A 24,845-nucleotide genomic window follows, 5' to 3' on the forward strand; every position below is an offset into this window, starting at 1 on the left:
AACGGAGCCATAAAGCGTGCTCTGACTACAGCTATTTCACTATGGGGCGCGTCAAACTCGACGGTGGCTGCCTGAATGAGCATTTTGGGCTCACTGGGCTAATGATGTTTTATATTTGTTCTTTTAATTGCATTACTTGTGTGAGCCAGATAACAAAATAAACAATGCAACCACATGAATGTGCTTTGGCATGCAAGCTGCTGACAGTGGCTGTCAGTTCCTGTTGTCTGCTGCTATTTCACCACCACTCGCTATGACATGACTGTGATTTCCAGTGCAGACTGCTAACAGAACCATAAAGCGTGCTCTGACTACTGCTATTTGACTATGGGGCGCGTCAAACTTGACGGTGGCTGCCTGAATGAGCATTTTGGGCCTCACTAAGCTAATTATGTTTTATATTTGTTCTCTTAATTGTCTTACTTGTGTGAGCCAGATAACAAAATAAACAATGCAACCACATGAATGTGCTTTGGCATGCAAAGTGCTGACAGTGGCTGTCAGTTTCATGTTGCCTACTGCTATTTCACCAGCCCTCGCTATGACATGACTGTGATTTCCAGTTCAGACTGCTAACAGAACCATAAAGCGTGCTCTGACTTCTGCTATTTCACTATGGGGCGCGTCAAACTCGACGGTGTCTGCCTGATATTCAGATATGCCAGCATTTAAATGTGTTTCTATGCCACTTTTTAAATCGAGCACAATGTGTGCAGGACTTTGCTTATCTGAATGGAGCTTCTATTATAAAGAATATGCCATAAATGGAACTGCTTATTTATTTGAGAGGTCACATAATTGATGGTTGTCTGTTGAGAACTCACCGGCAAAATTTTGGTAGCCCTAATAAGGGCTGTTCTTTCGTTAATAAGAAGCCTTTATGCATCGTCGAGTGGCTTAATGCCAGACAGCTCGCAGTCGGAGTCGCTTTCTTCAGTGTCATCTTCACCCAGCTGGATGATGGGTTGAATGTGCTCACTCCCAGACGTGTCAAGTCTGAACTTTGCCTCCAAGTACATCACATGCTGAATGCTCTTCCTCCAGTGTTCCGCCGTTACCTGCTTAATTTTCTCCCTCAAGATGACGTCGACCATGGACAGCTTGAAGTCTCTGTTGTCCGCAGTGATGCCATTTTTGACCTTGGCCCACACAAGCTCAATGGGATTAAATTCGCAGTGATACGGCGGGAGCCTGAGTACAATGCAACCGGCCCTTACTGCTGTGTTGTCTACGATATAGCTCAGAAAGCGTGACTTTACAGATGCCACCAGCTCAAGCAGCTGCTTCTTTATCATCCTTTCACCGTAGGTGATGTTCTTGCTTGTGAGCCAGTCCTGTATCTTTTCCTTCTTCCAGGCCGTCGTCGGCAATTTCTCTTCTCGCCGGCTATGGTAAGGTGCATTGTCTAAAAAATGACGCTACCAGCTGGCAACTTCTGCAGAACGTAATTGAACCAGCCCTCAAAGCGATTTCCGTCCATTTCCTCGTGGTAGTCGCCTGTCTTTTGGCCTCGGAATACATCCAAGCAGCCGTAGACGAAACCATACTCGCTGCCAATGTGCGTCACGATGAGGCGCTGACCTTTCCCAGAAGGTTGTTTTAGACCCGTCGTCAGGCCATTTGCTCGAGCGAAAAGGCGTCCGCGCTTCTGCACCACGGTTTCTGTCCACACGATCGACCGAGTGTGTCCCGCCGTCACCCATGTCTCGTCCAGGTAGAAGATCTTTCGGCCTTCCGCCCGGTAGCGCTCCACGTCACGGAGGTTGCAATTCCGCCAATCGGTGATGTCCTCCCGGTCGATAAGCAGCGAGTTGCGGCTTCTGTTTTGGTGCTTGAAGCCGATCTCAGCAAGCAGGCGACGCACAGTACACCGCCTTAGTGATGGCAGTTCCATACGCTCCGAGAAGTCGGTAGTTATCTTCTCGACCGTCGATATCTCGTTGCGGCGGAAGAAATCGTGCCCACATGACCTCAGTGCGCACAACGTGAAGCTGTCAAACTTCGCGCTGCGTCTTCTCTTCTCCGCATTACGTGGGCGCTTTGGCGAGGGCGTATTTCGACAGTCAGGGCGAACTCCCAGTTTACCACCCGAAAAATGCGAAGCTTTAACTTCCTCCCTCACCCTGAACACAGTCCTTTCGCTGACACCGAGCATGTCGGCGACAAACTTGCTCGTGTCCACCACGCTGCGCTCAGGCTGCCTATTACACCAAAACGTGTAGCAGTGGAAGATCATGTTGCGTGAATCGCTGTTCAGGATGTGGCCGCTCTTGTTCTTGTGGAGGCTCCTTGGTGGCGTGGTCATCGAGGTGACACAAGACTCGTTCGGCAACAAACGATCGCGTTCCGATGTCACCTCGCTGGGATCCATGGCGGAAAAGTAGCACGGAATGCTGCGCGCGATCGTGCGCGAACTCACGAGATTGCAGGTTTGCAACCGCGAAAAAAAAGAAAAATTAATAATTAAGAAATAAGCCTAACACATTAAAAAAATAAGCTTGTGCAAACACACAAAAAGTATAGATATGAATCTTATGCTATTAAGCCAGCGACTGCTTTATAATTACATGTCCGGTGCCGTCGATCTTGCTCCTTAGCAGACGACGCACAGCTTTGTAGAAGGCACGGAGTTATTTTTCTCTCGTGATCCGGCATGTGCTGTAGCATTTCGATCATGATAGTTTTACCAAACCACTCGTCAAGATACACAAACCTTATTTATACCGACAAATACGCGTTTTAGAAGCAGTCACAATTTTTTGAGCGGCACTATTTCTTTAGTCGCGGAGGAATTGGCTGCTGCGCGTCGGTCAACTGGGCGGGGCCTCTCCTGTCTTCTAAAGTTGTACCCGACTATAGAATGGATGTACCTGCGGAAATGTGCAGCTGGAGCTGGGCGCGTTAACCATAGCGCTTTTCATTATTGTCACTCTTTGACAACTTACACACCCGTTAACCAAATATATTCGTAATGCCATGGTGGTATAAGCGTCTGCCATCGATTGGCTGGCTTACATTGTTAAAAACGCAGAAAACAAACATGTTCATATCAAACAAAGATGCCCATTCTGGCTTATCAGGTCGTGCACTGCAAGCCTCACGCAAGAACGAATGACCTAACACTCATGCCTGACTGCGAGTTTTCTGATACTACATTATCGCGCACCTTTGGTGCTTTGTAATTTGTACGGAGGATTGATGGTCGCATAGACTATGAGAGTGGAAAGGGTTCGGTGCATGTATTTCGCAGGCCACAACAGTTAATAGTGCAGCCGACGAGGACTACGTTGTTTGCGTCGTAAAGAAGTTTTTTCTTGAGAATGTGGCGATGTCCGCTGTGAAAGCCTGCTGTTGTCGCAGTAAATGAGTACAGAACAGGATGAATTGCTCAAGTCTGCTCGATATGTTTGCCAGAACTGTGGAAATATTTAAGAATGTTGTAGTAAGGAATGCACCTCACGCCTCATTCACTTCGCGTTGATGCGACCCTTTTATACAGACTATGTGGTCGGTCGTGGCGTTCGCCAATGCCTACGTCTTCCGCGTAGGATTGGCCCACACCCCGAGTCTGCGACTACTGCGATGAAGAGGAAACCATCAGGCATATTCTGTGCCTAGTATTGCGCAGTATTGTGCAGAGCGACGGCTCACTTGCCGCTCTGCTCAACAAGTTCGACGAGTGACCTGTGTTGGAAGAGACGACTTGCCAACATAGAGATCACTCTGTATCCTACCAGAAAACCGTTAAAGCATGGTTGTGCATTTTGCTATCTTAATAATAAACGTATATAGTACCTCCCATTTTTTTTGCTATTTTGCCTCCTCCTTTCTTCTTTCTAACCCCTTTTTCCCGAACCCACGTGCAGGGTAGCAAACCGGAGACTTGCTTCTGGTTAAGCTGCCTGCCTTTTCTTTCTCACTCGCAAGTACAAAGCGTAAATGAAAATGCAAGCTGATTATAATGCTTCAGGAAGGCACCGGGTCCGGTGTCCCACATCTGCAGGGTGCGTAATAATAAGATCATGGTTTTGGGGCATAAAACCCCAGGATTATATTTTAAGTCACTGGGGATTTCCACGCACTGTTGTTTGCGCAGCGATAACAAGGACGGCACTCTTTGAATAACGTTTTCTTTTTTCAGGTCATTCTGAGCGTGTTACGGTGGCATGCCCGCATGCCCAGTTTTTTTTGTGTGTGCACGACTTTTCTTTTATTGTACGACATTTGTTTTAAAGGGAGCCACCCATTCTGTGGACCCGTCGCTACGTCAATCTTGGAATAAATGTTGCGACGCTCCTCATATAGTAGCATATTATGCAATAATTGCTGCACAGAAGAGAGATGAATGAAACTATTGCATCAGTTAATTCAGCTGTTCGTGCTACTGAACACAAAATCAGCGGTTCCTGCTTTCAAAAGAGTAAATTCCTTGAGCAGTCTGTACCGGTATTTTCTTGTTTTGTTTTCCGAATGACATCATCTTGTAAAGACTGAAGCTTACGCAGGAATGAATGGTCTCTATTTATCGTCTTCTCCGTCAGCGCAGAAGGAAAAGGATGCTCGCCTTCGAGTGCTGTTTCGTCCAATTACAGGCCATTTCGCACAAAAGTAGAAGTGACTACTCGTAAAAGAAAATATATACACATACATGCCCCGGAAAACATTCTTGAGCAGTTTTTTCTTTTTGGTGTCACTTTCACGCTATCGAAATTGAAAGAAGAGACCACTTCTATTTCACTGGGGCGAAAATGTCATTGCAATTCGTCACGGGCACAAAGTAATGTGCCCGAACTGACACGTGTGTCTTGTACACGTCGGAGGAACTACTGGAACAACTCATCGCGTAAAGGAATATCGTTCAAGACTCCCGCGCGGAGGCCTGAGCAATGCGATTCGTGCGGCAACACGAAGTTTCATTGAAAAGATCCGTGGAATGCATATACACTGTGATCAGGAACGCGACTGGGTTGCTCGTGTTTGTTCTGGGAACAAGCCGTTAAAGCGCCAGGCGCTTCGGGTCACGACGCGTGCGGCAAGTCTTGACCTTGTTGCTGCCGGCTACTGATCGTTGCTTTGAAGAGTGCCGCACGAAGAGCACTGAGATAGGAGGAAAGAGCGTACATTTATTGGCTCCTTCCCGTTAACAGCATCGATCCAACCAGGAAAGAGCGTGTCTCGAAAGATGTGGTTCCGCGACAACAGGGTTTTGTCACCAGCGCGTGTCCCAGTGGCTAACTGTGTTCTCGGAGAATATGGCGCGAACAGGAAGAAAGAAGCATCTAGAGAGAAGTGAAAAAAAAACGGTATGAAGCAAAAGAAAAGCAAACAAAAACAGGGGGTGAAACTCGCAGGTGCAAGAAGCCACCAGCTGCGCGCATTGTGACTGCTCTCGACGAGCATTGAAATCTTCTTAGTGTGCCGGTGTGTGTGCGTGTTTCTTTTTTTTTCATTCTGCCTTCGCCTGAAAGGCGTGCCAGGGGACAATTTGAACTGTCAATGAGTGAAGTGAAGCAGAAAACAAACTCGTATCTACGTCCGGAAACAATGCCGGCTCGACGAATGGTCCTATTGAGGCACGAGAGCGGTCGTATTTCGTTAGTGATTTACGGTGGCTGCCACCAGGCAAGCACTTTCATTGCGCGGTATTTGAACGCGCCATGCTTAAGGCAAAAAAAAATAAAGCAATACACAAAGCCACACAAGTAGTAGTACAAAGCAGATAAAGCGAGACCCGCGTCGTCTAGTTCGACATCTTCTTTCTATCCCACGGAGTTTTCTTCGATGCGTTTCCTCTTGTCGACGGCGTATTCCGCGTACAAGAGAACACGACGACGGTAGCAGGTCTGAGATGTACACTCGCACGGCTATGATCGCAGGTAGTGTGCGAGAGAGAGAGAGAAATCGAGCGGACTGGATGAAGGGAAATATTATGAGGGCTTGAAATTTCCGCACAGCAGATCGCATAAATCACTTAACAGAGTGAACAAGCAGCAAGAAAGTTTGCCTGAAGTGTGCTGTATAGTAGAAGCGAACCGACAAAAAATAACCAGAAAAAAAAAGTACTGTAAAATAAGAGAAGCGCTTGAATGGAAAGCGGCAAAAGCTAGAGAGTGAAATCACACTGACGCTAGCTCTTCCACTCTGCCAGTTGCACGAGCGCTTCCTATAGTTGGCCCTGCGGTACGCGGTGTGGTTCGCGACTCCCACGAAAAGAGGCCCGTATTTCTAGCTTACCATTGGCTCTCCTTCTCCCCTTCTTCTTTTCTCTCCCGCCGTGTTCGTCGCTCTTCGTGGTGCCTGCGCCAGTCGCGAGCACGGACAAAAGGCACCATCTCTTCTCGCGAGGCCTCGACCAACGTACTGGGAGAGAGGGCACCAAATTGCCCGTATATAGTCGCACAGTCGCCGGTGTGTCCCGCAACCGTGACACCCCAAACCCTTTGCGACCACCCACCGCTCTCAGGCAAGCATGGAGCTGACAGCGAGAGCAGGATTGATCCGCGTCCTTCTCGCACTGTCCTGCGCTACGCTCGCCTTGGCCGGCGGCTACTTCCCAGGCAAGAGGGGCCGGTACGTATATGAGCACCATTTTGGCCGCGTGGGACACACATGTTCGTGTAATTTAGGCAGCTTCAGCGATCACCGTAGCAGTGCGCACTACGCGTCAGGCCAACCATTCGTGCACAGTTCGTGCTTGGCATGTTCCGTTCGTTTTCCTCGTGTTGGCAGCTGCGCACAGAGTAATGATGACGACGTAGGAGGCGTTTGACATTCGTTTCCAAGAAGGCACAAGGTTTCCACAAACGGCGCTTACTTCAAGTCATGTTTCTGTGAGATTAAAGAAAGTGGCGATTCGAATCATTGTACCTGAGCTTTAATCTGAGTGTACCGTGAGCGCGTTCGATTTGTGTTATCTTCAGAATTGGTTCATAAATGGAAGGATAAGATGAAGAAATTTTTCGCAATACGCAATAGGAAAAACTCCTGTGTAGCATGGAAACGTAGCATCAGGCATGGATGCGCTAGACGTCAGAGGAGAATGACGCTAAACGTTTACAGAAAATGACGAGAACGCCCGTGATGGCTTTGAATTTCGCACGTTATTATAAACTACTTTTGTTGCCAACATCTAAGGACGCTGTTGGGACCTTTAGGTCATTTCAGTTTTTCGAGAATTTTGCGAAGTGCGGTGACCATCAGTGGGTGGTTTGTCGCATTCACGTTGTTTAAGTTTAGTGTTGAAATAGCACAGATGAGAAAATAAGTATTCCAGATTGTCCAGGAATTGCAAAATTTCTTTAATGCCCCTGGTTCTTTTAGTTCACGAAATGCATGCGCATACCAGCGTGACATAGTGTTCCTGACAGGCAAGTAGTGAAGGCAGATTGCTAAAGAAAGAAAATCCACGCAAGAATATTATTATCTCGTGTCAAGGTAAACCCCAAAGGATGTCAGCATTTTTAGATTGTACGGTTTGGGTCCTACACCATTACGGAAACAGACAAAATAGCTCAGCTCCATTTGGTATAGCGATTACCACAACAACAAACCTACAATTTCCTTGCGAGGCTCCTCTTCGCACCAAATTTCAAAACTAAAGTAAATTTTGGGGTTTTACATGCCAAATACTTGATGAGATTATGAGGCGCGCTGCAGGTGGAAGACTTCGAAGCAATTTTGACCGCTTTAGTTCTTGAACATGCACCTAAATATACACACACGATCGTTTTTGCATGGTGCCCACATCAAAACGAGGCTGCCGCGGTTGCGATCGAACTCGCGACCTCGAGCATAGCAGAGCGACCCCGAAATCCACTAAGCTACCGCGGCAGGATTTAAGAATCGTGCTCCACAGAAAATTGATTAGAGAATGCACGTGAAGTGCCAGGTCATATGAGAAGAAGCAAAAACAAAACATTCACGGAAATAGTTCTCGGTTCATTTGCAAAATTCCCGGTAGCATTAACAAAAATTTGACAGAAGAGCACTACAATTAGCTGCAGCCATGACGTCATAAACATCGAATTATACGGGGCTGACATGCCTTCCATGGATGTGCACCAGACGCTTGCCTGACTGCAACTGAAACCGAGAGGCAAGAAAACTTGAACTATTGCTGGGAATTTGATTTTTACCGTTCGTTAGATAGCACGCGCCAGAAATCTCTGGCTTACCATTTATTTGTAATTTAATTATAGCACACCGTGCTGGTCGTGCACTGCAGCCACAGGCTGGTTTAGCCTGGTGATCGAAGCCGGCAGCTGCTGTATACCTGGGGGTCTCTTGCAGTGTCACTGGAGTATGTCACCACACGTCCAGCAAATGTGTCGCTCAGGAATGCAACAAGAAGACGTGAAACCTTTTTGCGTGCTATGTGGACCCTTCAGGAAACGAGGCTTTGCAGGCACGCATGCAGCAGGCCCGTCTTCTCTGAAATATCAAGAAGAGCGTCCTTTTTATCGCGGTAGCTCGATGCGACCTCAGATTATGTTCGATGTTTGCTATATCGTTGCAAGAGCGAAGAAGGGTACGCCGTGTCTTATAACCGTGCTGTTGTGCAGGGGGACTCTGTCCTTATCACATGCCTTTCTACAAAACAACTTGGTTACGCAGGGTTCATGGGGGGGGGGGAACCGAAAAGAATTGAAAACGAACACACATGCTTACTTTTGTGACTTAGTTACTCCTCGGGAAGTTGGCTACAGGTGTATGTCAGAGTTCTGCGCATGCAAGAGCGCCAGAATATTCATTTCCTGCAATGCCAATACGCAGCTGGATTTAATTGTGGATGACCGTAGATTTAGCCCTTGCCGCTCGTCACTGACAACTGACCTCGAACAAATTTCTAAGTATAAAAATGTAACTGCCAGCACGTGGAATAACTATGTTAAGTGTTTGCGACTCCAGAAAATTATGTCGAAACGAAATAGAAAACTTTGCTGCCATCACTGTTGAGGCGTTCCGCTCTTCAGTACAAAGTTGAGTTATTGGCACACCAAAGAAAGACCGAGAAATGAAAACAACGCTTTTGCTTTATTCGGCGTTGTGGGGAAAATAATTATGGGTGAAATGCACGATGTAAGGCCTAATAACGTTTTTTATTGATAACTAAACCATCATCAGCACATCTGTAGCGCGCCGTGATTCATAGACTAGACTTTGACAAACTGGACTAAGTTGTATACTGTTAATTTGTACGCCGATGTACACCCACACAGACCTAGCCACTTTACTGTAAAACTAAACTTTACATGCCAAGTAAAATACTATAACAGAGCTAATTTCGCTGCATGGAAACGGCCGACAAACGAAAAATATACTTTTTCCAGTGGTCACAGCGCTGCAGACGCACTTTTAATGCGGGCTTCACATCGACAACCAAGAACTCCAGCAAACAACCAACAATCGACAGCCAGTGTCTCCTTGGAATTCTGCCAATATCCGAACAAACAAAAAAATTTGTCGCAGTTTCACCCGAAAGGGGAAGCATCAATTGCGATAGCAAATTAGTAGAGAGCTATACGGAGTAAGGATAGTAGTTTTATCAGTGGTATAAACTTGGACATGCAGCAGCACCAGCAACGCGCAGAACTGTTGCCGACGCCGTCGGCGTTTTGCCCGCTGTCGCACCGAACGCACGCGGCGTTGGTGATTGTTGCCGGTGCGTCTGGGGGCGGCTCGGAGGTTTTCGACGAGATCAGAATGGGACACTCGTCGAGCAGCGTCGGAAATCTTACCCACCTTCTCGCTTCGCAACGTTTTTATATAAATACGCATTTGGTGCCGCAGCTAAACGTCGCCTCCCCTCCCTCCCTCCTGTCCCCCCACGGCCTTTCGCGCGACGGAAGATGTCGCGTTTGCTCTCTATATATGGTGATTGTAAAGGAGGAAAGAGACGCTTAATTCTGCAGCCCTTCAGGGAGCACGGCGCCGAACGCTCGTTTGCTCTCCGACGTGCGTTCGCTCCCCGTGAAAGCGCGCGTCCCTCGCGCCCTTTCACTCGCACATAGAGCGTCCGGAGCGCGGCGACGATTTGATCGCCGTTGACGTCATACGGAACCTCACGGTGACGGCGACGGCAGAAATCCGCTTTGGAGTGTCCATATAATTGCTATCGCAATAAAAACTCGGTGCTCGAATGACCCATTAAGCGAAGTGCAGCTCCACTAACGTGAAACCTGGGGAGATGCGAAGCATGCAGTGATGCACCGCTAACGGGCTCATACTGCCTTAAGCAATGGCTCATAACCCGACGACGAAGACGACGACGACGACAACGAGCACGGGAGTGGCACGACCGCGTGCTGAGCGCGAGCACGAATCGCTTACTTCAATCAACGCAGTCAGCTGTGAAACACGACGACGACGACGAACGCGGGAGCAGTGGCACGAGCGCGTGCCGTACGCGAGCACGAGTAACTTGCTTACCGGGACTGGGATGACGAAGACGATTACGACAGGAGACGCCGACAGCCCGAGCGCATAAGGTGCTCCGAGCGCGAGCACGAGCCACTTGCTTACCGTGACTACTACGACCACGACGACGATTACGAAAGGAGACGCCGACAGCTCGGGCGCATAAGGTGCTTCACACCTAAAAACCAAGTTGCGGTGCAGTGACATAGAATATATCACTTAGATCATTTCTTAGCCTTGCACATGATTTCATCACGGCCACCAGCGTTACAGATACCTGTAAGTCAGCTCTCTGGTGATGGATCTTCAAGCTATCCACCGACGCCGGGCAAGTCGTCGATGCTAAGTTGCGGATAGTCTAACACGTGGATGTCTTCACAGATTCCTTAGTGGCCATTGAAGGGTTCTAGAAGATGAAAAGTTTACAGTTCTACACATTGGCATTTTCACAGCAGTAAGACGAATGCTACTTATTCGTAAAACAGACCCTTCATCGCAACAGATATGTCTGAGTCGAGGTAAACTAAATTCAAGGCCATGTAGCGAACCCTCAAAACGTTACTGCGGACCAGCAGACACACCCACACTTCCCATCAAGAACCTCCCTCAATCCCATTCCCGCATTTATACTTTATCCAACTACCCGCTTGTAAAAGGTTTCCTCTGGCGAGAAAAACGCACTTCCATGGTGGACGAATATGAGAGGTGTATGAATTGGCTTCCAAACGAGCGAGGAGGCTCGCTAATGTCGCGCGATTTCTGGGACAGATGGCGCGAGAGAGTGGGGGCCATCCGCCGGGGTGTGGCCTGTTTGCCGTACGTTCATTAGGAATGTTCGCCCAACGAGAAGTAATAAAATGAATCCCGAAGCTCATTTTCGTGCATTTTCTTTCTTTTCGACTGCCCATTACGGACTACTTATGCTGAGAAAAACGTTTAAGCGAACGTAGGCGCGTAAAAGTACGCATCAGAAAGCCCAGGTAATAAGGCGGCTGCTCCTCTCGGTGGTTTGAAGCACGTTAAATTACCCCCTGATGTAATAACGACGACCGCGAAATGACGTTAGAAACCCTGATTCGAAGCAGCCATACGCCATTACTAGACCCTTATGGTCACATGGCCAGTGCTGAGAATTGTAGAAAGACACATTCTTACACATATGCGCGTAACACGCAGATGCCACACGTACGCTGTCTCTGGCGTGATTGTTTGCTGCTGCACGACGAAGTAAAGGGCGCTTTGTGCAATTGTTTATGTAGAGACGCTTTCTTTTTTTTTTTCTTGAAGGATTGCAATAGCGAAATCCATGGCGCGTTTACTTTTTGTTTTCAATAGCGGCTCCCGCCGCTTAAATACCTAGAAAGGGCGTGGTTGGCATTAATTGCTTTTCCGTAGTATGCCCGTAGTCTATAACGTATTGATGCATATACATTTGAAGAACTGCAGGCTGGGAAACGCACATTCACTGTCGTACGAGGATTTGGCTATAATATCTTCTTTAGTTATGAATAATCAAGTGCCCGTCATCAACCAAGCTGGGAAATCTCATTTTCGCTAGCCACCTTCTCGTCAAAGTTTTTAAATCATGCATGCTTAGTCACGCAGTCACAGGAGGGTGAGCCTATCGTTACGAACTTGTGCGCACGTAGCTATCAAATAAGACCATTCAAGCATTTCCTTACCAATGCCAAAGAGCGTATTCACGATAACGGGAGTGGTATAAATATCCTAATTGAACTTCTGTGATTCCATGCGACGACTAAAACCACTAAACCGTGTGACTGCTTCAGGCGCGCCTACTAGGAACTGGAGTTTACAGAACAGAGATAGCGTGAGAGTTTGTAGATGCACATAGTATGCGGGCACTAGAGAGAGGGCTGCAGAACATCTTTTTCGGTGCGGTAGAACCTAAGAAAATACCTTTACGCATTGTAACAATATACTAGATTGTGCTGCGATGTCCGTTCATTGCACACGACTTGGTGCTCAAAATGTTTTTCGCAGACATATTCTGTCTCGAATCGAACCTTCCTCGAACAAATCGAACCTTCCTCGGGATTCCACGGACTGTTCAGGCGATCATAGTCTTTTGGTACAAAAAAAAAACACCAATAACTTTTCCTTCGAACTAGTTGTACCCTGTATTACAACGCGGGACAAAGCATGTTTCCCCTCAATATGCGCTAAAAAGATCGACAAATTGTTGGAAAAGCGCGCGCAAAACGACTGCGTGCTCCCATTTGCTCAATCTTATAGATGAGCTTCCCGCGGGCCCCGAACTACTCGCGCCATCTACCGGCTCAGCACAAGAACCTATAGCGAGTAGCGGAGGTGCTCTGTCCACGGCGCCGCCCCGCAGTTCATACGCCTGTCATATTCTTCCAACGTACGCACTCCTGGCACCTATAAATGGCTTACCATTTATCGGTGTACATATGTTTTTATAGGCAAACAAAGCGCACCTACTTATACATGCAAAAGTATAGTATAGCTTTATGGGCTTTTAAAGTCTACAGTACCACGCCTACATCTAAATTGCTGGTTACACGTCAACAAATACTAGTACACACATAAGTCACCAAACACTTTGTCGCATGGCAAACGTTTATAGAAAAAAAAGTGAGGTATGTTGAATTTGTAACGAAATGGACGTTTGTAGTTACATAAACAAGGCTTTAAACACGATTAAGGTGAAAGAAAACAAAATTATAATGCCTTCTTGATCGTTGAGAGGTGTAATTTTTTCTTACTTCCACTGCAGGGGTGGTGGCCAACACCAGCAACAACAACAAATGAAAATGCCCCCCATAACAAGAACATGGCACATGACATCGGTGTCCGGTAAGTAGAGAAGTATCATATGCCCAGCGTATTTCGCTTGCCGGGAAACTAGAACATTTCAGAACTATTTTTCCTTTCGTAAGAGACAGGAAAGTGTTAGCTGTGTTCAATTCACGATTCCTAACATTCACCGCGAAGCCAAATTTTATTATTTTCGTGGCAAATATGCTTGTCCTGCAAACCAGTTGCAATGCTCTCTTTAGAGCATTTGGAAAAAATGGCAAATTCACTAGCGGGACAAGCGAAAAATTATTTGTACGCGGCTACACGAAACTTTTCTATGACTTCTGTGTAGCTTGAGCGATTGTTGCCAGGGGTGTACAGAAGAATAAAATGGCATCACATCTACTGTATCGGCACGGGTGTGACTACAAAAGTTAGCTTCATTGAAGCCTCACCAAAATCATCATCGGTTTAGCTGCTGAAACAAACAAATGTTTCTAACCTTATCTCACAGCGGCTTTCGTGTTGGAGCAAATGGACTTAGGGTCCCCGGGTTGGTGACAAAGCTGCAGCAAGCTGCAGAAAAAGCAGGAAATAGATTGCGCTTTGGGAAAAAAAGAACACAGCGGGGGGAAACGCAGGGAAGACATAGCATTGTGCCTTTCTTGCCACCCTGCACTGAGAGGTGGTGCTTTGGGATATGCAGGGAAAAGAAAAACGACAGAGAGGGAATACGCGAGAAGCGGACGCGCAATTAAGCGTTAAATGAGGGTACTGTGGACCGTAACACAGCGGCGCTGTAGTAGTTTTCAGCTTCAATGTAGTTAGAGACCAGGGTCCCAAGGTTGACCCATGCGAACAGTTACGTGTACATAAAGAATTGACACTGCCGTAGGGAGAAAGCCTTTCGCCTCCTCGAAGGAAGACCGGTAACGAGGGATATTTGCTTAGCACATGTTGGTGGTCTAGCTGGTTGAAAGTTCTTTAGGCAGCCACGCAAATTAGACAGGAACAGGCATAACGTAAAAACACACGCTATACGGGTGTTATGTTCCTGTCTGCCCTACGCTTCAGCCTAAAGAAAAGTCATCTGCTATAGACGCGCACAGGCCCCGACAGTTGCACGTGAAACCACAAGCCATTGTTATCAGAAGAAAGCGAGCATTATTGGGCACGACGCTTAGAGACCAGTTCCACGAAAATCATCGCTACTGCACAAGCCCTGCTCTCGTGGTGTCCAGCCACTGACTTAAACAATGGTCTAGTGCATCGGTGTCCGTGGCACAGCTTTGAATGAAGTCGATCGCAATCGTGGTGTTGTAGTTTGTTTGCCGTGCACAACGTGCAGCTTTCCATTTTGTCATGTGTGCATGCAGACTGCAGCCTGGAGCGATGCCAGCAGATCTGCGAGGAGCACTACGGCGCCACCAAGCTCGACGTCACGGGGCGTTGTGACGGTGACGGCTGCAACTGCGAGTACCGAGAACGTAAGAAAAAGTGCTTATGCCTCGTGGCAAAGTCAGCGGCTTTCCTGTTACTGACGTGGTTTGCTTCCATTAGTGCGCGCACAGGAGAGGGTAGGTTTCTCAAATTCACTGCACCTGTTAAACAACAAATCGCCAAATCGCAATTTCTATGCGTCACTATGCTACACAACAAAAAGTGCTTCAAGGATGCGGCCGATCTCGGGTGACCATGATTGGCAAAACGAAAGCTCCCTTCTGCTCTTGTCAAATGCCCCAGAATTTTAGCAGAAGCAAGACAATCGTTCTATTCTATGTGTATAAGTCCTAAGGGCATAATGCTGTATATGGGTCAAAGCATTAGCGGCAGCTATGGTATTGTGGTGGATACTTTTGGCATTCCGAATGACACACGAGGCAGATCCATTCAAATACGTGCTTCGTTCACATTTCTACTTATATGTGAAGCTAGAAATGCAAGCCGTTTCGCGACCGAAAGCACTGTAAGTGAGATGACGGCAAAAGGCGCCTATTAGGCTTGGTGCACGCTTTGAGCTTTGACCCACAGCGGGGGCCCAGTGACGATTGCGTTCTGCTGCTGAGCACAAGGTTGTGGGTTCGATTACCGGCCACGGTGGCGGCATTCCTGTAAGGGCAATTTGTAAAATCGCCCGTGTACTGACGCTTCAAGTGCACGCTACAGAACCGCCGGGTGATCAAAAGTAATGCGGAGCCCTTCCTCTACGGTGTCTCGCTTCTAGTCACAGTGTTGCTTCGGAACGTTAAACTTAATGAATCAATCAGCTTTTAGCTTTCGATCGCGCGAGTGGGCGATTTCCATCGCTCTCATTTTAATGCTCTCAGTTTGCCGTCCGCTCCGCTCGCGAGGTTTCGTATACCTTGATAATGAGTACGGCGTGATACGAGCCCCTTCGGCGTTGGGGCGCTATAACGGAAAGCTATTCCAAACTGTTTTGATTCCAATCTCCTGACGTCAAATTTACGTAAACACCGACGCAAGCATCGCGCGGTGACCCGCAGCGTTGTCTGAACAACCCAATCAAACACTCTCCTGCTTTATAGGAGGTCACCTTTGTTCGCTTTCAAAACGAATAACAGTTCCAGCACTGAGAGCTGTTTGTTATCTAATTGGCTTACAAGAGGCGAGGAGCACGCTCTAGTGGAGAGGGTTTCGATGGGGCCGAGGCAGCACAGTGAAAATGGATAACCGCGTGAAGAGGGTGGTGCCGGTTTCTCCGATTGGTCCGCTTCGCCTTACTTAGCTTGCGGTGGCTGGTCGAAAATCACGGCGGCATGCAACGGAAGGATAAGAATGCCGCTAAAACGGACCCTCAGCAAGGAAGAGTTGGCATAGCGATGTCGTATGCATGCCGAAAGAGCTCGGTAACGTTTTGTTGCCACGCAAAAAGGTTTATCATGCGCAAATAAATGCATGCTCACCGGCAGGTGCGAGTACCGAGGGCCTGAGCGATCGGCGGGCAGCTTTCTTCTATTCCTTTCGGAATGGGGCAGTCTCTGGCTGCTCAGAAAATTTTTCAGTTTTGTTCGGCACATTAATGCATTTTTTTCGCGTACACGTTACTTTGACGCGGTGAGTTATCGCGGTTTGGTGAGGTCATGTGACAGACAGGCGAAGTGGGTGCAGCCAGAAAACATTGGACCAATAGCAAAGGGCTAATAGTTAAAAGGCGTCGAATCAGGAATAATTATTTTTCTTTTGTGTGGTTTAATCATGCATAATCAGTGTGCAAACGTTATATCAGATGGGGAGCTATCGCCGTTTTCGTGACGTCGCGTCACCGACAGGCCAAGTTGGGAGTGGCCCGAAAATGTTTTGACCAATCGTGGAGGGTGATTGCAGAAATTGGCATCAAAACAGTTTGGACTAGCTTTATGTTATAGCGCCCTCGGTCTTCATTCCTGTTGTGATTGGACTCTCTAGGTAACTGTCAGCTTGCTCTGTTGAGTTGCCAGTTAAGTGAGGAAGAAACCAGACGCCGCTTGAATGGCTTTGTCGTGTCCGGTGCTTGTTAAAAGTGGTGCGCTGATCATTAAGAAGGTACGACATGTGAGGTACGGCCACAAGGCGTTTGACCGACGTCTTTACTTGAGCAAAGCACGATGAGATGGCGGTAAACCGTTCGCGCAACCCGGCTGACGAGTTTTAAACGACTGTCACGTTCTCGTCTCGGTACACCACTGCCATTTCCATCATTTACGTGTGATTCGCAAGAAAAAAAAAACATGAAAAATATTGCCCAGAATTAACTAACAGTGGACAAACACAGGGGAGCCTCAGCCTCAACGTTTTGAAGCTAACTTTTTTGCCCACTGTTAGTCAATTCAAACGCCTGTTTTCGTGTGACCTTTTTGCCATGTGAAGAACATACAGGACGCGTAATTAGTCGAGCGCGCTGGACCTTTAGCGTGATTACACAAGTGTTGTTTATCAAGGTGATAAATGACTCTTACCACGCTGACCCATATTGAGCTCACAACACTGTCAATCTTCACAGTGGCGTGTCAGAAGTAACACTTGCAGGGTGGCGAACCATAATTTCTACACTTCGTTGACACCCATTGAAGATCTACTAAATGCCCCACACTGACGCACTTGCCACTGGTCTGAGGGTCACTTCACTAAAATATGCAAATGGCGGTTTAGAAGTCAAGGTCTTCTTTGGAGATTTAAGATCTTTTGTGGTTAGCGGAACCTTTGGGGTAGCTGGCTGCAACTTTCTGACCACTTTTGTCAAAATAATATGATCTGAGGACTTCTAGTGCGCGTAGGACACAAAAACAGGCTTCAAAATAAAGCTAGGGGAAAAAAAGACACACAAAGTTAGCGTATTGCTATGTATGGAGCAGTAATAATGCGTAATAGGCACAAAAGGCAAAATTAAATACGGATCAGGCTGCGTGCGCCTAAAACCGGAACCGGAAGGGTGGCTTTACTCAGCAGTTTGAGTTAAGCGTGACATAGAGCACTTCAAAAACAAGCCGGACTACTTAAGAAGTTTCATGCTCTGCATCTAGGAAAATTGGTTGCATACTAATGGCCTTTATTTACTGAGTTCTTGCCCGTCCCCAGCTTGCAGACAGATGCCATGCTACCAAAGCTGTCTGAGGACCAAGCGCGGAAAGCTGAACCTGAAGGCGAACTGCATCAGACACGAGTGCTTCTGCAAGTGGGACAACCGTAAGTGCTGGACCATGTCGCATTTTGCACAGAAACATTCAAGTCGGGTTTCAGTGTCATCTAAGAGAAGTATGAGTAGGTTATATGCTCTTGAAATTCATACCATTATTTACGTACGTGTGTCTCATATAATTTATTGCCGGTGTTTGTTAATCAGGCGATTTAATTGCTCGTCGTCTGAGATAATGAATGACATGGTTTATGGCGAGCTCAGTATCTCTGTATGTTTAGGCAGCCAGTGAGTGCAGCTAGGGCCGCTGCGACAGTTGACGTAATGTTTTCTTTTTAAACACTATAGTTTAGTCGTCGTAGTGTGCCACGTGACTTCAGAAAGCTGTACGTATACACTGCTAGCGTATGTGCGTTTCGATCTAGTTGAATGTTGAAGAATTTTACTCTCATCATTGACTTTATGTTTTAGTCTTCGTAAGCACCTTTTTTTATTATAATTGTTCGAACTAGGCGCATTCACTTACGTAATCGTTTATGCAACTAAAGCGTTAGTCGTACTGTTCAAATAATAATTTAATATTTAATGTCGTCTTCCTTCGTCGTCTTGAACAAAATAATATACTAAACCTAATTAATAAAGTTAGGTTAGATTTGCCTAAAAAAGGAATCAGAGAGTTTTCCGTTCGATTCGTTAACCTTAATTCACTTTCCTTTAGTCTCTTAAGAGCGTTTTACTCACCGAGAATAGTTGCATGGAATGAGTTGCACATTGATGAAGTGTTTCGAAACATACGAAAAAGCAGCCAGGGGACATAATAGACATAGTCCACGACAGTGAGGACCCTTCTTTCGTCTTTCCTTCTGATAACTGAGCTTTTCCGATGCGCTACGAACAAACGTACTAATATACCGGATGTTTTTTTAAAATGGCTGGTGGCAGGTAGCATAATTCTTATGGTTGAGCTGGGGTATTCCAAGAGGCGGACATTAGTAGCACAAGAAATCGAAACACATATTCAACCAATTAACAAAAATGAACTAATTAACTTCTTAGTTAATTACTTTACGACACATATTGCAATTTACGAATTGTAGCGGGTGAGTTTGCAAGACGCATCCACTTGAAATGAATTTCCAGGATGACACCAGTTTCGAGATATTATTTCCCAAAGTGTAGGACGAAATACATGGGCCTTCCAGTTACTTTTGTGCTTCAATGTATAAAACAGCATTTTCGTAAAAAGAGTAAGTGGAACAACACTGACTTTTTACGCCGATCTAATGGGGAATATCTCTAAACTGGTGTCATTCTGCAAATTCATTCCAACGCCTGACAAGCTCACCGGCTACAATTGGTAAATTGCAATAAGTGTCGTAAAGTAACAAAGAAGTAAATTAGTGAATTTTTGTTCATTCGTTGAATATGTGTTTCGATTTCTCGCATTACTAATGCCCGCCTCATCGAATAACCCAGCTGAATGATAAGAATTATACTACCTGCTACAGGCGATTTCTAAAAAATTGTGTAAACCTTAAAAATAAGCACCCTGTATATTCCGCGTAACCGCCGCAAAGCCGTCTAACTTATAACATCAAGAGGTCATATTTGAGCACGAGTCGCAGCTTCAGTTGCAATTTTTATATTAAGATTAGACGAAGGCGCGGCTTCTCTTCCTTCCTGTCACCCCCCGTCTCATGTTAGATGCACTGAAATCAGTGCAATAAAGAAGTCCACCCTCTAGTGAACATCAATTATAGATTTTTTTTGACAGAAGGCGAAGGTACGACGTGCTATACAATATGCTAACGCTTCAGCTGCCCTGGAATAAGATTTATTTGGTGTACTTCGGGCTTAACGTATAGTGATGTGTCAAATGCAGCAGCTTTTTTCTATTTCACGTCTCAGCGCTTTTCACACCGGCTTTCCCCTAGTCACAAGGTCTATGTCCACATCAAGCGATGTCGTCTACATCAGACAACGCATATGATTTAGCGTGACCGGGGGGATAGACACATCAACTTATAAAACTTTAATCACCACTGTGCCTTCGGATCCTACATGCTGTCCTTTGCTACTTTGGTTCCATAATTAAGGCTAGCCGCCAATTGTCTAGCCATTGGCCGAAGCAGTCTTTTATCTGCATAAAGCGCGACAGTTATTTATTGTAACCAATTCACCTAAGACGTCGGAAACAGACAAGTAGGAATGACGCGTGACCTACGTAGGCGCAGAAAAAGACGGGAAATAACTAAGTTCAAAAATTAACGCCAATGTTTCAGACGGGACTGATCGGTTGGGTTTTAGGTGTATTCATGAGGAAACGTTTTTAAGGAGAACATTATAGGAGAAGCATCTTCTTTTTTACACATGGGGTTCCTGTAGATATGCCGATGATTCATGTGTCCCTTTGATGAAGCGGATGAATTTCGATGATGACATTATAGAACGATTTGGGAAGTTTCCCGAATTAATCACCTACAGCCACTGGCGAAAACCGAACCAAAACCGAACAAAAACACGCTGTACTAGCTAGAGAAGAAGCGCCGTGCGGAATTTGGTACATAAGAGCGTTATGGATTTGCAACTAAGTACAACTTTCAGTCTGTACAACAAAGCGGCTCTCGGCGCCGCAGTCATCATCACCTTTATATTTCTTGCCTTTTGTTCTACATTTTTGTTCCACTTCTCTGCACACAATTCTTCAGCAGCTGACAAAAATGTGGTTCTACAGGACGAACTTTACGCTTTTGTTCGGAATAAATCCTTCCGTTTTCTTTTCACGCAAGTTGAGGACTCAATGGTTTATTTTCATTTGTTGTACTAGTGAACCGATATGTGCAGGCTAGCTATGAGATAGGGTGTGGAAAGCGTTTATGACATCCTGCGATAACCTGCTAATCAATTCGACATCTGCATTTGGCAGCGCACGCGATAATAAGATTATGGACAAGAGGTCTTTTGAACTGGTGCAGCGTGGTGCGGGGAGAAGCACAAATAAACATGGGCAAACAGCAGGGAGGTCAACGTGAATAAAAATACGGTTTGTTACCCCACACTAGAGGAAGGGTAGGTAGAAAGACAAGGAGGAAATAGAGAGAGATGCACCGCGTGCACCCTTACCGTAAGTTAGCATCAGTCAGAACTAAAGCCGTAACGACGGCCCATTGGTCTATTTGGTGATATTCAGAAATCAACACGTAGAGCGCGAAGGAGACCAGAAAGAAGACCGACAACAACAGAGCGCTTCGTTGTTGTCAGTATTCTTTGTGGTGTCTTTTCCGCATCCAACATGTTCCTTAATGAACCCGTTCCTACAGGGCTGTCACCCTTAAGAAGCGTAACATTAGTTGCTTTGTTACTTAGAATTAACAGAGCACCTAAAAAGTAGATGCTATGTTAAAAAAAATTGTATCGAGCTATAATATCCCGAGAACCGAAGACAGATCAAAGACACAATATTATTACTTTTTTTCTTCGTTGAGGCTCATTACTGATCAGTTTGTTACCAAGAGAAATACATGCATATTTTGATTAAAGTGCGCGGTTCAATTCGGAATGCAGCATCTCTCTGTTTATGGAGAAAATGACTGAGTTCTCAGGTTTTTCTCAGAAGAAATACGTTTCTTTTCATAAACATAGAGACGGAGACGGACAATATGAGAGGCCGGTGCGTTAGTTCTAAATCGTGAATTTCCGTGTCATTTCACGGTTTCCAAACGCACTCTGTGGGTGTTTTTTTTTTTGTTTCCCGTAACAATGGTCCCTATATTAGCTTATTTTTATTGCTCGTAAGCCGATGGCAAAGACATGACAAACCAATTCCATGCAATTCCGCACGCATGTGCCTTCACAGCCGGAATGAATTTACTACGTGATGACTATTCGAAGTGCTATATTTTTTTCTTGCGTGTCACTAAACTGAGAAAAAATAATTTCGCTAAAGTTCCGCTAAACTTTGTGTCATGGTCACTACAATTTTTGCTAAAACTGGCGAGTAAACTTTAAATACCGTAGGTGTTTTGAAACGCTATAACCTAAGCTAAAGCGGCGTAAATCACCTACCGCAGTCAGAAATCTAGGACGACTTAAAAAAATAAACGGGAAACCTTATTTTGTCAGCACGAATATTATGGCACTGGACTGCATTATTTCTTAAAATTTTGTACTTTTCTGTGCTCGTGAAACACTTGACAGTATATTAACATGGCGATGACAATTGCGCATTCTTTACGTAGGTCGAAAAACGGTGCTTCTGCCCCTTGACCCACCTGAAAGCGTCGTGCAGTATTGATTCGTCCGAGCGCCTTGAGAAACGGTAGTGGTGGGCTCAGATTAGTGTAAACGAGAGCAGCCGATACGATATGTACGCCTTTCTACAGTATATCTGTCTGATTATGCACCTGATGTGTTATAAATATCACCATACACTTTGCTGAAATTAGCTTTGCTAAATAACTTACTGCTACTGTTACCAACGTCCACCAATCGAACGTATTTAGTAGATCTGCCGAACCTGCAGCGATAAAACCCATTTAAATCGTCTTTGTCAAAAACAAAAAATAAACAACTACTAAAAAACATGTTTTGTGAGCACAGTGTGGCGGTTGTTGGGACCACCGTGTTGTGTGAAGCACAAGCACTATGTGAATACCACTGATGTGAAGGCAAACTTTGCTTCATCATGGCGCAGAGTCCACGCACCGTACAGACAATTTGAGCCGCTTATTTGTAGTTTTTAACAATTAAGTTTTAGCAAGGTCCTGAAAAGACATTTTTGAAGAAACTTACCTCACCTCGATGTCGGCAAAGTGTCGCCGTCATCCCGTAGAAAAATTTGTCGCTACACAGACAAGCAATTCGCTAACTCTAGCGAGAAAATTGGTAAAATGGAAACACTTACTGACTGTAGAAGATCTCTCTGGAGGATATTCGACTTTAAATATATTTTATGCTCTCTCCTCGCAGACTGCGTAGCTTCCACCTGTGAGGCCTTGTGCCTTAGGGACCACAAGGGAAAGGAAGGAGTGAGGGGACTTTGCGTCGGCGAGGACTGCAGCTGCAGGTGGAACTGAATATCAAGATAAAAAAAAGTAAGGTCGACATGAAGCAATCAATACTAAGATACCCTGCGTTCATATAAACTGAAGCAGTGGCTCACGGTGCTTTTCGTCTTAAACTTCCTCGCGACTGAATGCAGTCGTATGAGGAAGTTCATCCGATGTAACATCGTTTACAATCGCTTGTACACAGAGCGGCCCGGTGTTGAAATTATTGGAAAATTTATTATCTTTTCAACATCCATCAGAACTCGGATTTGGTATCTAGATTTGGGGCCGTATTTGACGAGGTTTCTGTTCGCCTGATTCTATTCAGGTGAACAGAAGGGCCATCCGCCCCGCTGAGTGCTTGATCCCTGAGATGTCCGAGGAACTAATTTGTTTAAGTGAATTACGAAGGACAAATGAAATAAAAAGGGGAAACAGCCGTGCCTGTCGGAGACTAATCAAATTAAAATAAATGTGTGCCGAACGTGTTATATTGGCCCCTTTTTCATATAAATAAATAAATAAATAAGTATGCAGCAACTTAGCGATGAAAGGCACCGCAGTGGGGAGTAGGGTTACGCATTTTTCTTCTTGACCAGGTGGGCTTTGTAACGCGCACCTAAATTTAGTACAAGAGCCTTTTGACATACCAACCATCGGGCTGGACACTCCCTACAGATTGGGTGCAGAAGGGGCATTAACTTGAAGGATTAGTAAATCTTTAGCTCTATTATTATTAATCACGCTGTGCAGTGGTAATGTAAGAAATTTACCCATTACTGCTGCTTATGCATTGTTGCAGAAGCATTTACGTTCGATACAAATGCGCTTGTCTGAATGTATGTCGCAAGATATCTGCAGCATTTCGTTGTATACATATAATATCGCATATAATAAATGTAGATGTACTCACATGTCAAACGTCTAAAGTAGCAGCATCATTCCCAAGGACTTTTTCTTTGGCTCGTCTTTTTGTATAAGAAACAATATAACCCGAAAGAAAAAAAGAACGGAAAAGCGGGATTTCAAAGCGTCTTCATATTTGCAAGTGAAAACCAAGATGACTGAGTGCTACGTAAAAAGCCATGTGTTTTTGTCCTTCCGCACAGGCCATCTCGCTTGCCTTCGTGTCACATTCAAGAAAGAAGCAAGCGAAGAATTTCCGTTACAAGTCAAGTCTCTCTTACGCTCTGTATTGTCTGTATGCTCAATAAAACTTATTTGTGATTCTGCCAATCTCTCAATATTGCTGTCAGTTCTCGCAAACTCTCAGTTCTGTTTGGCAAGTTGTTGCTTTACAGAAATCAAATTTAACTACTTTATTTGTGCCGCTGGTGCTTCGTTGATTCTTGAAATAAAAGTACAACTAAACATAAAAGAAACAAATTTATTGTACCTTTGAACTTTATGGCGAAAATCTCGAAATTATTGGCGCCTCGAACAGAAATTCTTGCAGGCACAAAAAAAAGGAAGAAAATATTTTCTTCCGCAGTAGCTGGATGGCAGTAGCGACCGTAACCGATTTGATTCCCCTGGTCGACGTTAGAAAGGGTCTCAACAAGTCCAGCCGCACGCGATAATATGCTTAAGTATATAGCGGATACCAGTAGCGCACCCAGGATCTCCGCCAGGGGGGGGGGGGGTTGACAGTTTGCCAATACCATCTGAACAGCACTAATTTCGATTTCTTCGCGGGAAATTGTCAAAAAATGGGCTTTTTGCGAGTGTGCAGACGATTGCGCGTCTTACATCTTAGTTGCAGTACTCAAATGCGTAAGGAAAGAAAAGGGTTTAAACAAAAGGGGGGGGGGGGTTACAACCCCCGAATCCCCCCCCCCCCCGTCGGTGCGCCACTGGCGGACACCGACAATACTTGATTTTCTGTCTGACTTAGAATGCGGGGTTTTGTGGCAATAACTAAGGTGAATACGACATGGAACTTGAGCCCACACTGGCCATATCAT

At 45.7% G+C, this 24,845-nt stretch overlaps 1 protein-coding gene across 1 annotated transcript; it reads left to right on the forward strand.

The window, feature by feature from the left end:
• Window positions 1-6,230: 6,230 nt before the first annotated feature.
• On the forward strand, window positions 6,231-24,125 carry LOC119453183 (uncharacterized). Its single transcript, XM_037715205.2, has 6 exons — window positions 6,231-6,570; window positions 13,178-13,257; window positions 14,577-14,687; window positions 17,776-17,883; window positions 22,802-22,926; window positions 23,991-24,125. The coding sequence occupies exons 1-5, from the start codon at window positions 6,470-6,472 to the stop codon at window positions 22,906-22,908; spliced, it is 507 nt and encodes a 168-aa protein (XP_037571133.1). The 5' UTR covers window positions 6,231-6,469; the 3' UTR covers window positions 22,909-22,926; window positions 23,991-24,125.
• Window positions 24,126-24,845: the final 720 nt, after the last annotated feature.

This window comes from Dermacentor silvarum, chromosome 1 (genome assembly GCF_013339745.2).
Source record: "Dermacentor silvarum isolate Dsil-2018 chromosome 1, BIME_Dsil_1.4, whole genome shotgun sequence".
In the NCBI taxonomy this organism is placed as follows: Eukaryota; Metazoa; Arthropoda; class Arachnida; order Ixodida; family Ixodidae; genus Dermacentor; species Dermacentor silvarum.

What these genes read in the sequence shown, in the direction of transcription:
- LOC119453183 (XM_037715205.2), top strand. Translation starts at nt 6,470, where the DNA reads ATGGAGCTGACAGCGAGAGCAGGATTGATCCGCGTCCTTCTCGCACTG. An exon ending in GCACATGACATCGGTGTCCG is followed by an intron (nt 13,258 to 14,576) that starts GTAAGTAGAGAA and finishes GTGTGCATGCAG; the next exon opens with ACTGCAGCCTGGAGCGATGC. An exon ending in CAACTGCGAGTACCGAGAAC is followed by an intron (nt 14,688 to 17,775) that starts GTAAGAAAAAGT and finishes GCCCGTCCCCAG; the next exon opens with CTTGCAGACAGATGCCATGC.